Source organism: Semicossyphus pulcher, unplaced genomic scaffold (genome assembly GCF_022749685.1).
Source record: "Semicossyphus pulcher isolate SPU_LCO1_2020_fin unplaced genomic scaffold, fSemPul1.0.p SCAF_11, whole genome shotgun sequence".
Taxonomy (NCBI): Eukaryota; Metazoa; Chordata; class Actinopteri; order Labriformes; family Labridae; genus Semicossyphus; species Semicossyphus pulcher.
Window position 1 is genome coordinate 18,038,857 of NW_027211615.1, and position 13,204 is coordinate 18,052,060.

At 41.2% G+C, this 13,204-nt stretch overlaps 1 protein-coding gene across 2 annotated transcripts in view; it reads left to right on the forward strand.

Moving 5' to 3' along the window:
* pak5 (p21 protein (Cdc42/Rac)-activated kinase 5) overlaps positions 1 to 13,204 on the forward strand; it is an 80,830-nt gene that overhangs the window by 30,647 nt on the left and 36,979 nt on the right. Inside the window, exons 2-3 of one of the 2 annotated variants that reach the window (XM_069657217.1) lie at positions 5,824 to 6,047; positions 8,617 to 8,661. In XM_069657217.1, coding sequence (XP_069513318.1) covers positions 5,844 to 6,047; positions 8,617 to 8,661 — 249 coding nt within the window. In that variant the 5' untranslated portion in view covers positions 5,824 to 5,843. The remainder of the gene's footprint in view (positions 1 to 5,823; positions 6,048 to 8,616; positions 8,662 to 13,204) is intronic. The other variant, XM_069657218.1, reaches the window with a different exon arrangement.

A 13,204-nucleotide genomic window follows, 5' to 3' on the forward strand; every position in this document is an offset into this window, starting at 1 on the left:
ACAGAGTATTAAAGTAAGTAGTCACAATTTCAGTTCACTTGTTTTAAACATTGTGCATAGATTGGAAGTTTTAATAGCTGTTTTAGTTTTAGAGTAGCCACTTGAAGAAACGTATTGAAGCACAACAAGGATGCTTTATGGTTTTACAACTTGGATTTGTGGATGTGATTTTGCAATAAGTAGGATCAGGTTGATAATATAGTACTGATTTGTTTTAGAGGGTGGATTATTAAAAAGACCAAACAATACATTTTCATATAAGAGTGAAAAATCTGATTCAACATGTTGACATACAAAAGAGGAGATCTCTTTCCTAAAGAGACAGGAGCGGGAACATGTCCAGAATAAGTGTTTTAAATCTTCCTGAAAGAGTTTTCCCACTTCAGGTTTGGAGTAATATTATTCCTGTAGAAAACAACATTGGGAACTGATATTCTTTCTTTTTGAAACAAGGCACATATGTTGTTGTTGATATTACTCACTCTCTGGATAACAAACTGACTTTTAATATTTTAGCTAGTTAGTTAGAAAATGAGAGACTTTAATTTAGAGATTGTGGATCTTTTTTTGGCAGACATGATGACGTTTGCTAGCTGATTTTATCGGCTGTAGCTAACAAAAGTAAGCTAGTGCTAATGCTAACAGTCTGAGGATTGGTGGAAAACTTAATCACTTACTAACTTTTTAATTTTTTTAGCTAGTTTGTATGACTATAAAACTTGGTAAAATGGTGTTAGATAAATACCATGGTATTTTTGGTAACAAAACCCTATCGAACAAAGTTTCTCTTCCCCAAGCTAGCCAAAATAAATAATAGGACTGAGCAGCTGACATTACTCTAAACTCTGACTGGCCTCTCACTTCAAGTCCTAAGCAGGTTTTATTTAACCTGTAACCCCACAAAGTGTGGTAAGCTAATGACATAACCCTTTCTTGTGGAAATGATGCTAAAATTGCGTCCTTGTGTAGGAAGCTAGTTAGCTGAGCTTGCTAACGTTTGCAGATCATGTTAAAGCAGATCCTTTCATGGTTTAGTACAGGGATTCCCAATCCAGGCTGTAGGTTGTTTAGTACCGGGCCGCGAAACCCAACAGATGTCTGTGACATTCCAAACATACGCAAACCCCGTACGTGTGGCCGTGATTTATGCGCATGCATGTCACACACACCCACCCCGTAGACAAATTTTACAACCAATCTGGTTATCACTTCCTTATTATTTAGATGTGGCATAATGGGTTGTGTTTTTGTTTGTACATTGCTCTAAGTGCCTCAGCTGCCGCATGTGTCAGCTGATGATTCAGCGCAAGACTGCGATCAAGCCGTGTTTAGTCACTGTGTTTCTCTGTGACTGGGAAAGGCAAATTTGCAGTCGGTATTTACAAAATATTTGAGCATTGCCTTCTGTCAGACTCTTCCTCTCCCAGGAGTCATTTTTCAGCTTCATCCATGGCATTGTCTTTATTGACTTTATTTTGGGAGCGTCATTTCTAATCAGTATAATGCCTATACAGTATGTCAGTGTTTCATCTTGCAGAAGCCAATTTGTGTACACACGCTGAAAATAGTAACAAGGTCAGAAACCTTGGGTCGATTTGTGGAGGTTTTCAGTGGACATCAGCCAAAAGTGGACGGGGTTGCTGACATGTCCGCATTGCATAAGAGTTTCATCGCTCAGCACAAAGGGGAGAAGATTTTCAGGCATTTGTTTTCGCTGTTTATCTAAGGGGAGAATTAACGTGCCTTGTTTTTGTGAATCAGAACATGGATCGTGTTGATGTTTCCACTAGTTTGTGATAGTTAAAGCCAGTGGTTTTGAATGTTTAAGACAGCTACTGTCACCTTATGTTGGGGCCAGGACTTCCCTAAAGAATGCAGCCTTATTTAAGCTTTATTGTTTAAATCCACAAAAATGTGTAGTTGATACCTGCGCCTTTAAATTCAAGGCCCACCAAAACACACAGCAGCATTTCTAACTCTGTGTTTATGACTTTTAAGGGGATCTCAAACAAGAGTTGCATAAAACATCCTTTATAAAGTACACTGCTCTGCCCTTTGGGGCTATAATTTGACATCCTGCTGTGGAAGTTTGTGTAGGATGCATACTGCTCTGTGATGTAGTTTTCTCGTGACTCATACATGACTCACGCCTTTACAGTTAAAAGTTATATCTCAATGTTTTACACACAAATTTAATCACATTGTAATTATACACAAACCTTGTTGATCTTTTCTTTCTACTGAAATCACCTAATGATATGGTTCTGCTTTGAATGGATGTAATAAATCTTTACAGTGTAAACAAAAGATGACTGTGAGTGCAGCGCAGAGGGCAGAGTTGTGTAAACACGCCTGTGGGACGAGGTTTCTATCTATGATTTAACACCTTTTTGATCCAGTATTGAGCTTTCTAAAGTCAGCAGTGTGCTGCATAATAATCTTTTGTGCTATGATTGTGCTGCGCTATGCATCACAAAAGCCTTAAGCCTTCTCAGCTTCCACCCTCTCTGCATGACTCTTTGCATTTTTGTCTCTTCCTCCTCCCCTCGTTTCCTCTATCCATCCATTTCTCTCTCTCTCTCTGTAGCCTCTCTCCAGCGTGCTCCTGCTTCTGTTCCCCACACTGTCTCTCTCCCATCAAACTATCTCTCCATCTTTCCTGTTTCAGGACACTAATTTAGTCTGCCCGGCTCTCCCTCAGGGCAGCAAAGGAAATGATTAGGAAATATTTCAATGATTAAATCTCTTTGCCTTGACTGTTTAAAGTTACATTTAGAAAAATGACTCTATCTTCTACCATTACAAGTATTTTGGAGGCACAACTAAAACAGACAGATTGTCGCACTAACCAGCATGTCTGTAATGTCATATTCAACAGTTAACCATTCACATACATACCAACAGATACGTTGATGTTAAAGTCATGTGTCTGGTCATGTTATCAGGCTACTTTCTAAAGATTTATGACAGTGGTGCCTTTTTAAGGATCGTATTTAACTGTGTTTTTATCTGCTCTAACATAAGCTAGAAATCTTAGCATGCCTGTGAAGGCTAATTAGCTTACTACTGACAGGGGTGACCAAGTGTTAATGCCAAAGACAAGGGGCATATCACTGGAATACTGTATCATTTTTTGTGGTTACAAAGATTATGTTAGAAAAGTAACTGTAAGGGGCGCTGGTTTAGCTCAGTTGGTAGAGCAGGTGCCCCCTTGTACAGAGGCTACAGTCCTCGATGCACTGATCACAGTTTGACTCCCGAGGCCAGGGGTCTCCAACAGGTAGCTCGCCAAGAGGTTCACAGACTCTTTACAAAAAATCTGATGACAATAAATGCACCTTGAAAGCCTCTTCAAATCAAATACACAGATGCCCCACCCCCTCCAATACAAAATAATAGGATAGACCTGTCAGCTGTTAATAAAAAACGGTGATGCTCCTGGCAAGTTTGTCAACGTCTGAACCTAACCAATCACAGCAATGTAGCAGCAACTTCCATTGACAGGTCAGGTTGGTTATGCTGTACGCTCGTTGAGCTGAAGTTGAAGGAGTTCAGTGCTATTAGCCTGTTTAGCCACATTTATGGTGGACAATGAAGGTGGCCATGGCAAGTAAAAGCAGGAAACATACAGTCTTATTTCCACGTTTGTGCTCCCGTCTTGAACTGGCAGTGTATAAGGGGCTCCCGTCTGCCAGTCCTTTGGTGCATGTCATCCCCCACTCTCTACTCCCAACATTTCCTGCCTCTCTTCAGCTGTCCTATAAATAAAGGAAAAAAAACTACAAAATGATAAAAAAGGAAAGTAAGTGTAAGTGAAGAGTAAGGACTGGAACATTACTTAGAGCTGCTAACACTAGTTTAAGCTAACGTTAGCAGCTCTCTCCTTTTCTTACATGTGTGACACTCCAACAAGGCCAACAGCCAAAACATAAACTTAAAGGCTTAGTTAGAAAAGATTTCCTGTAGTAAATAAGCAACAAAACCCCCAAGAGCATTGAACAATGATACCAAGAATTACTAGCTTTACACTGAAATTGGATGCGTAAACCTCATAAACCTTACTTCTGGGGATCATCAGTTGGTGAGGATGCTGAATAAAGCTGAAAATGTTGCAGCTGGAGCTAGCTATGTAGGCTTCTCACAATGTTAGCATGGGCCTGCACTAGCTAGCTATACAGCTGGTTAAGTCTGGCAGCAACACTTTTCATTAAAGTTAATGAAATCAGTGGTATTTTGGCTAACAATGTGAAGTTCCACTGTAATTATGAAGTGCTAAAACAGTACCCTGTGAGACTTTCACAAAACCTGAACTTCAGGTGGGGGAGTGTAGGGAAAAGCAAGTGCAGCTGCAGCACTACTATGTTCTTTTTTCCTCTGAAAGAAAGTGTGTATATTAAATCTTTGCTGATACCTTATGTGTAAGTTTAAGTGAAGGTTTCTTTCTTATTCAATGCACAATACAAACGAAATGTACACATATGTAGATGAATGAAAGTTTGGTAAGGACTGTGCAAAAGCCTTAACAGACGGTTGGCAAAGACAATAAGAAAGGGGGGCGGGGGGAAGAAGGATGTTTTTGTCTGAGGACAATGCCTCCTAGAAAGTTGCGACACAATAGCCTCCATTCACAGAAACACCAACAACATCATGACATTTTGTTCCTGTGACTGGACATCATGCATCCACCCAAACCACCAAGACCACAACAGAATAACCAAACACTTCCTGTAGGAGGTGGAGTAAAAGCACGGGGCAGGAGCAGCTGCCACGCATGATGTGACTTGCTTCAAACTGTATCTTAATCATAATCAAACCTTACATAAAAAATCCCCACAATCCTGACTTGTCTTTCTGTTCACTTGAGTGCACCAGTTCCTTTCTGTTGTTTGTGTTACGTAACCAAAGTGGACACTTGTTTTTCGCATGTTTGGACATTTTTGCTTGTTCTTTTCCTTGTTTGTTTCCTGCAGCATTATGAGGCTAAGCGTAGCAGGCTGCAGAGTACATAACAGAACATAAAACATCCCCAAACATTCAGTTTACAGCGGCTGATCTGTCTGTCTTATCTGGCTTACTTCACCTGTGCAGCCTGCAGGAATGACAAGCAAACCTAATCGACTATCGCTATACTTACTTTATAATTACCAGAGTGATTATCAGGCAGTTTTTATGCCTTATTATTGCCTGTTTCTTTGCTGTGATATAGTTTGCCATTGTATAAAAGTGATACTACCTTTATAAATTATACCTTTCTACCCTTGAAAGGCTGGTAAAAGTCTGTCCACCTCAGATAAAAAATGGAGCCATCTCTGTTATAATGACACTCGGCAACACATAACGATTTTGAATGGCTTTTTTTCTCACTAACCAAATGGCATCTTTAAGGAGCCTTGAACATTAAATGCTAATTAAATGTCAAACTCTGATTCCTATTTGCTCGTGCTCTGATGTGTGCAGCAAAATGTATCTTATGAAGTGTAGTAATTTCAGAGGAAAAGTGCACATTTGCTGCATAATCGCTCCACTGTATCCACTCAGCCTCGTGTAGTGTCACACCTCTCGCATATAGCTGGATATCATTGGATGAATTCAAGGTCATGGAGCTAAAAAGGCTGAAGTGGAGGAAAGATTGAAAAATGAAAAATGCAAAACTCCTGAAAGGCAAGACTTTCTCTGCCCTTCAAAATAAGACTATTGATCTCATAGTCTGCATTACAGACAACGTGCAGTAACGGGTTTCATCTGCACTTGTTGCATCAAACTTAATCAATCAGTGCTGCAGTCAGAATGTTAATCTACATCTGTCTTTGTTTTTTTTCCCAGGTTTGCCAGGGTTTTCCAGCATGTTTGGGAAGAAGAAGAAACGGCTGGAGATCTCAGCTCCGTCTAACTTTGAGCACCGGGTCCACACGGGCTTCGACCCGCGGGAGCAGAAGTTCACCGGGCTGCCGCAGCAATGGCAGAGCCTCCTGGCGGACACGGCCAACAGGCCTAAGCCCATGGTGGACCCCTCCTACATCACCCCCATCCAGCTGGCGCCCATGAAGGTAGAGTGTGAAGGACAGAGGGTATCAAACTGGGGAAAAATCGTGATCACTGTTTTTGTCTCATCACCTTTCTTGCATCTTTGTGACCCTCCACAAACCCCTGTTTCCTCTGTCTGTATGAACTTATATCTGTTCATTCCCTTTTCCCAACACTGTTTTTGTCCTCTCATTCTGTACATCTTTCTCTTCCATGTTTCTGTATCTCACTCTCCCATCCTCCACTTGTTACGCTCTTTTGTCTTCAACAGAGGCAAAATAGAGAATTCTCCAGTGCCATCTGGCCACTTCACACTATTCAAATTGGCCTAATTTATGAAATTATAGTGCTATCATAACACATTATGTTGCTTTAAACCTGCATTGAGCAATTATGTGAAGTCAAAGTAACAAAGAATTAAAGCTAGACTAACACACTTAAAAAAAAATATATATATATATAAAGGAAAAGCTTTGTATGAAGAATCAGTTGAATTCATTAACAAAAATATGAACCATTTCTCTATCAACTCTGTGAGCATGCTGACATTATGTCTCTACTTTTGCGCTGCGTTTTAGCATAATAGTTCAGTCGTTTATCACGAAAGAAGAACAAGAAAACATCCAGTAAATATTCCCAGCTGGCATCTTTATGAGCTCTTTCTTGAGGTCGTGTTCCGCTCCCTCTCAGTTAGCTCAGTTAATAATGATAATGTCTTTAAAGCGACTGACTAAAGGCAATGTCGGGAAATGAAGTAACATTTAAGGTTCCATTTAATTGGAGCCTCATTGGCCTGTGATTAGCAAACGTCATATATTCTCACTTTAACATCTAACTTAGTTCTCTGAGGCATCTAGCTTCCTGTAGCTCAGTGCTAGTTGGTTCTGCAACTTGTAACAGTTAGAGTTTAGTAATGTGGTTCTACTGTTATTCCCCTATACGAGCCAGGCTTCTCTGTATGATTGAGTCCCCCCGGTCTCAGTGTCTAACCATATATAGGAAGAAGAAGCTCAAAATAAGCCCTGATCAGCTGATTGTGCTCAAACTGCAAAGTTGTCAACTACTTTGCAGAAGTGGGTTGAACGAGCCATTTTCCCTCTGACTTTAATCTCAAATGCTTCTTATTGTTCTGCTGTGTCCTAGGTATGCAAATCATATAAATGTATGGAATCTGAAAATCTTTATCATTTCAACACATTTGATCAGCAACCAAATAGACAATCAGTGGAGGAAATCAGGTTATATTTCAAGGTACATTAACTTATGTGCTACCGCCAGCAAGTAACAAATAGCTAATGTTAGCATTCAACAAATTCCAAGCTAACATTAGCTAGCTAATATTATCATAAGCTAGGATTTTACACCACATTTTTTTACACTGATGGATGCCAGGTTTTTTCAGCAGGCTTCGGCGAGCTGGCCAATCAGAGGAAAGTGGGCTTGTAGGGGGCGGGGTTTCTTAAAGGGACAGAGCTGACTGAGTCGTTTCAGGCAGAGGCTATATGAGGGCCTGCACAGAGCACCTGTAAAAAAACCTGTAAATTATGCTAAGCTACTCCACAAGTATCACAGAGTGAAATATGAAGCTTGAAATTAGCATTATACCCCACCTGTTTTAAACTTAAATATATGGCCAAATGTCCCTCCAGATTTTCAATATATGTTATCTTTACAGTTGCTAATATAACAGCAAGGTTTGAAATGGTAAGGTGGTAATGGTTTGAAAACAGAAGCAATATTATAGCAGAACAGGAGGTTCCTACCCTTAGTGTGATGTCAGAGGAAAATGGCCACCATGTGAATATAGTCAATAGGCTAGTAAATATGATGTAGATATTTATAACAGACTTATGATACACTACATTCTGCAAGTGGCCGGAAACAAGGCTTCAGTGGGATACTTAAGTAGCTTAGCTTTAGCACTTGATTGCTTAATGCATCTTTAAAGACAGTAATTCTACACTAATGCAAACTGATATTTCTTTCTCACTCAGCTGTGATTTCTCCCTCTTACCTCCCTCTGTGATTGTGACTGTGTGTCTCCTCTTGTCTCCAACCTTCTGAGTGTCTCCTCTGATGTGTTGTTGTTCATTGGTTCTCCTTAACATAATCACACATCGACACATTTGATGCACTGAAAAAGGGCTGTAACTCACTGATATAACACCAAAGTGCTCCTGAATATTTCTGTGCGCCTTTCTCTGGGCTGTAGCAGAACACCTGACACATGTTAGTTATTGGAGGTTGTAGGAGGCCTCACGGGGCTTCACAGGAACACTTCTTAAAATGTGGTGTTTTTTTCTTCTCCATTGTACTGTCTGTGGTCCCATCATACTGCATGTGTGACCCACTGCCCTTCAACACCTGCTTACACCATTTTTGTTGACCTTGATAACACTTACAGGACACTCGCCCCACTTACAACTATATTCTCATCTTTTATTTTAGTCTCTGAGGAACCACTTACAGCTCCCACTGACAGTAAAATACACGCTCAGACATCCACAAAAGTAACAGAGAACAGCAATATGCCACAGGAGATATCTCTGAAGAGGGGGAAACAAGAAAATAATTCTCTTGCTCTCTTCACAGATATCTCCCAAGAAAGTCCGGTCATCCGAAACGCCGTTACCCAAAGTATGACTTCCTCTTCCCTTCTGTTTTTTAACCCCCCTCCTCTTTTTTTTCTTCTTTTTTGGTCAGTCACAACTCCGCTGTTTTGTTTCTACATCTCTCCTCCGCTGCCTGCTGCCATGCATTCAGGTGGAGGTGTTGTGTCAGCAGGAGCAGGGAGGAACACTGAGAATGACTCCACACACATGACATAACCACATTTCTCTGCCAGAGTCTTTTCTTAGGCCTCATCTCCTCTCGTTCCATACGCATGAGCCTCCTCGGATATGACCAGATTAACTGGAGCAGCATGTTTCCTTGTTTCTCCCCCTGCTATGGAGCCATTGATTACGATGGTGATAATCATGATGATGATAATGATGATGGGTGCTGGGATGTGAAGTGCATGTTGCCATGACAGCTGATTCTGCTCTGTTGTAGGCCACACAACTGTGTTGAAACGGGTCTTAAAGGGTTTGCATGTGTTATGATAACCCTCTTTAGATCCACGTCTTGATCCAAATTAGCCGAGTCTGATTCTCCTCTCGTCTCCTCTCCTTACCTCTACTCTCCTCTCTTTAATCATCAATCAGGGTAATCAAACATGATGTAATCTCTCAGCCGCAGGATCAGCATGATTCGGTCTTCCGAGTCTGCAAGCTGTACTTTGATGCACATATACTATCCACATGTTTTTGTAAATATGCATTTATAAATGTTTGTACATCTGGAATCTTTTCAGGGAAAAAGCACACTTTAAATTAGGGGTGTAAGAATTATTGTTGCTGTGGGGTACGGCATTTTTATACAACAGTTAATTCCGACTAAGTAATCTGATAAGAGGTATTCCATGAGTGCTGATATAGAGAACAACATCACTGTTGTTCTGAATACTGTTAATTGATCCAGCTGGTTCCTCTGAATCACACAGCAGTTTATATTTCACTGGATGCTCGATGAATTAAAACATACAGATTGTACATCATACAGAGTAGTTACTCTGTGGTAACGATAGACACAAACAAAATAGCCAAAGTGCAGGAGAATGTTTGGGTTGCTTGGCAACAAAGGTTCCAGTTTCAGTTAAGTTGTGGAATTGTTGAGTTGGTGGATTATTACTTTTTATTAAACGGCTGTGTTAAATACTTGATTCTGATTGGTTAATTACAGCTTTCCGAGGCCTGTGATCTCTCGATAACAGACCGGTGGTAGGGATGTGGCTCTAATCACACAATGACAATGTAATCATATCAATCCGACGAAAGAAGTCCGGTAAATTTGTTGTTGTCTTGTCTACGGAGGGGGAAAAAAGAGATGAAAACAGCAGAGAGAAAGCAATGAAGTTTAAAAGTTGCAAAAACTGTAGGCTACGACAGAGAGATGTACAAAACTGAAGATGGTACATGAAGCAAACATTAAACGGAACACGGTACGGGACACGCTGCTGTTTGAAGACGGTGAATGGAAAAGAAAATGTTAACAGACTCTGACAGTGACGAGACTGAAAACCTCAATCAGGTGCTGTGTTGATTCCTGCAGTCCCGTTCACCTTGTCTAATGTCATACATTACCCTTTACTTACTACTGTTTGCAGCTTGTATAACTACCTGCTGCCTCGCGCCTACGACCGAATCACGTTAGTGCTTCAGTAGAACATCGTGTGATATGGCTAAATTATGCCTTTTGATACTGTATTGTTTCTTATAAACACTATCAACTTTTAATCAATAGTTAGCAGGCTAAGATTTTTGGACAGGAAGAACTAACGTGTATAAAAAACAGACCACAGGCCTGAAAAGTCATAATAAATACATTACATTGTCTTGCTTACAATATTGCAATATATAACAAAATATTCAGACTTAAACCCTGTTTTATATATTACATATTATAGATATAAAGTCCCTATTATTTATGACAACTATTGACTAAGGACAAAACAAGTCACTGGAGTCGAGGTTTGGCCGTGTGCCTGGTCAAAGTAACAAGTGCAGATTAAGTTTTGAGAGTAAATTTCAGGGTTTTCTCCTGCTCTTTTGGCCGTTTCTGAGCACTTAAGAAAGTTGCACAGTGCTTGCCAACAACCTTTTGATTAACAGACTTAAATTTGCCGTGCCCATATCCGTCACATCTTTTTATAGCTCAATATTAAAAGAGCTGATGGTCGGGGAGACGGATAATAAAGTATTTGTCGTGCTCCGTAGTAAGCAGAGTCATTCCTGCAGAGAACTTTTTAGCCAGTGTCAAAGTTCAGGAGGTAGAAAAAACTAAATTAAATTCTGCATTTGCGAACACAGAGAGATAACATTTACAGTTTTGAGAGTGAAAATACGACTGGTATGGGGGGGTTGGAAATCAGAGATATATAATCTCCAGACTGAATTAAAACCATCGATCAGCACATGTGAACATATAATCCTCCAGCCTCCCCCTGACGGACAAAGAACCCCATCTGAATGCAGCTCTGCTTTGAGCCTTATGGACAAATAAAGAGCTGATCATGGAGCCCTGTGGAAAGTTTGATGTTACTCTGAAGTTACTCAGGTCACTGCACTCCCACGTCAAATCCAGAGGATTATGCATTTCTCTCACTCGTGTGAGTGTGCACGCGGTGAATATAAAGGAGAGCATTTGTGTGAGAGTCGTGTTTGAGGAGGCGCTTTTGTTTCCTCTTATTTAGGTACGCTTGTGACACAATTCAGGTCTCGCCTTTAGTCCTAATATGTGTCCTGTCTACGCCAGTGTGTGTGTGTGTGTGTGTGTGTGTGTGTGTGAGTGCAAGACCCCGACTCCCAAGGTGGGCTGGGTTATTTATAGTGTCCCAGCCATGGACTGATATACTTCTACCCCTGGTAGCCCTGACACTTGATTGACATATGGCTACCTCTGGCTGGCAGACTCCCCCAGCTCTGGCTACTCGGTGTGTGTGTGTGTGCGTGTGTGCGTCTGTGTGTGTGTGTAGAGGGCAATGGATAAACTGGTCCCAACACTGGCAGACCTCCAGTGTCGACCTCACCGGACATAGGGACAGAGTACAGTAAAAGGTCAACATGGCGAGTGTGCGTGTACGTAGAGCAGTTAGAGAGGTCGACGCTGCCATCATGCTGAAATAACTACTACCTCTGCCCTCTGGCTTGTGCGCTCATCGTTTATTCACGAGGCTTGTAGCCTTGTTGTCAGAGCGCTCATCTCAGCTGAGCATTAGTATTGCTCAAAGCCTCGACTCTCTTTTCTCTCCCCCCTCCCTCCCCCTCCTCCTCCTCCGCCAGCCCTCAGCACACATGCTAATCCAGAAGTATAGGCTGACACCATGCCCTAACAGCATTTCCATGTTTTAAACATTGTGCTCTTAAAGCTTCTTCTGCAGCCTGACAATCTGAAGCGTGTGTGTGTGTGTGCGCTGTAGCAACTATGTTTTTGTTGTGTGGATGGTGGAACTGTGTGTGTATGTGCGACAGGAGATGAAGCGTGTGTTAATGTGTTGCATTCATTAGCACCAGCAGGGCCGTGCCGTGGCTATTATTAATGTTGGTCTCATGTTGCACCTTGACTTTGACACCCTCAAATTGCCGACTCGTACGGAGCTGTGGAGGTAATTTACCATGATGGTGTTTGTGTGTGTGTGTGTGTGTGTTTGTAGCTGGGTGTATGTAAGTACAATGTGTGTGCTGGCACGCATGTGTGTGTTTGTCCGTGTGAGTGCTCGGGCCTGTTAATGCGATCTCTGTGTTCCTCTTTTCTCATGTTTCCTGTGCCGTGGGCCAAAATTAGATGACTGTGTGCTTGTAAATGAGATAAAGAATAGGTTGTGTAGGAAAGGCGACACATGTTGGAGCTAAGAAGTTTAGGGCGAGCAGATTCTCCTGTCACTGGCTGTGTTGTCTGAAATTTGCATTTGGTGCTTTAAGAAGGTGCAAATAAACTTAACAGAATATTTATCTCCTATGTTACTAATACTACCATCAGTGTAATTAAGAGAACAGGCCAACGCCGTGATAAACTGGCAATCTAACTGTGAAAATGAGCATATATACCTGTGTAAAATAAGGTGCTGAAGAAAGAGGCAGATAGAAGCACCTTGTGACTTAACAACAGAATTGTTATCATGTGTTTCTGGTAAACTGTAGCCGTCTCCCGGTTCAATAAATTAACTGTAACTGAAATAAAATGTGAAAAAAGGTCCAAAATTAGCAGCGAAGCACCGTTTTTTTCCCTTCACTCAAATGCCACACGTCACATTTACAGGTCGCTGTGGCGACACGGAGAAAACAGTTGGACCTGAAAGCTGTCAGGTTTCAAGTTTGCAGAACAAAAATGAGGAGAAGCAGCAGTGAGACACTTGACCCCAAGAGAGTGAAAGAAAAATCAAACTAAGTATAAGTTTTACTTACTACTGAGCTAACAACAAGCTAACGTCGCGTAGCAAGAAAGCCAGTTGTGTGTTTGCTTTGATCCCCTAAAGCAATCACGTCGATCATATTCCTGTTTGGTCAGACGGGCTTCACTAGTTAAAACTTTTTTTTGTTTTTTATTCTTGTGTGTACTTTGTGTTGGTGTTGTTGTGGGT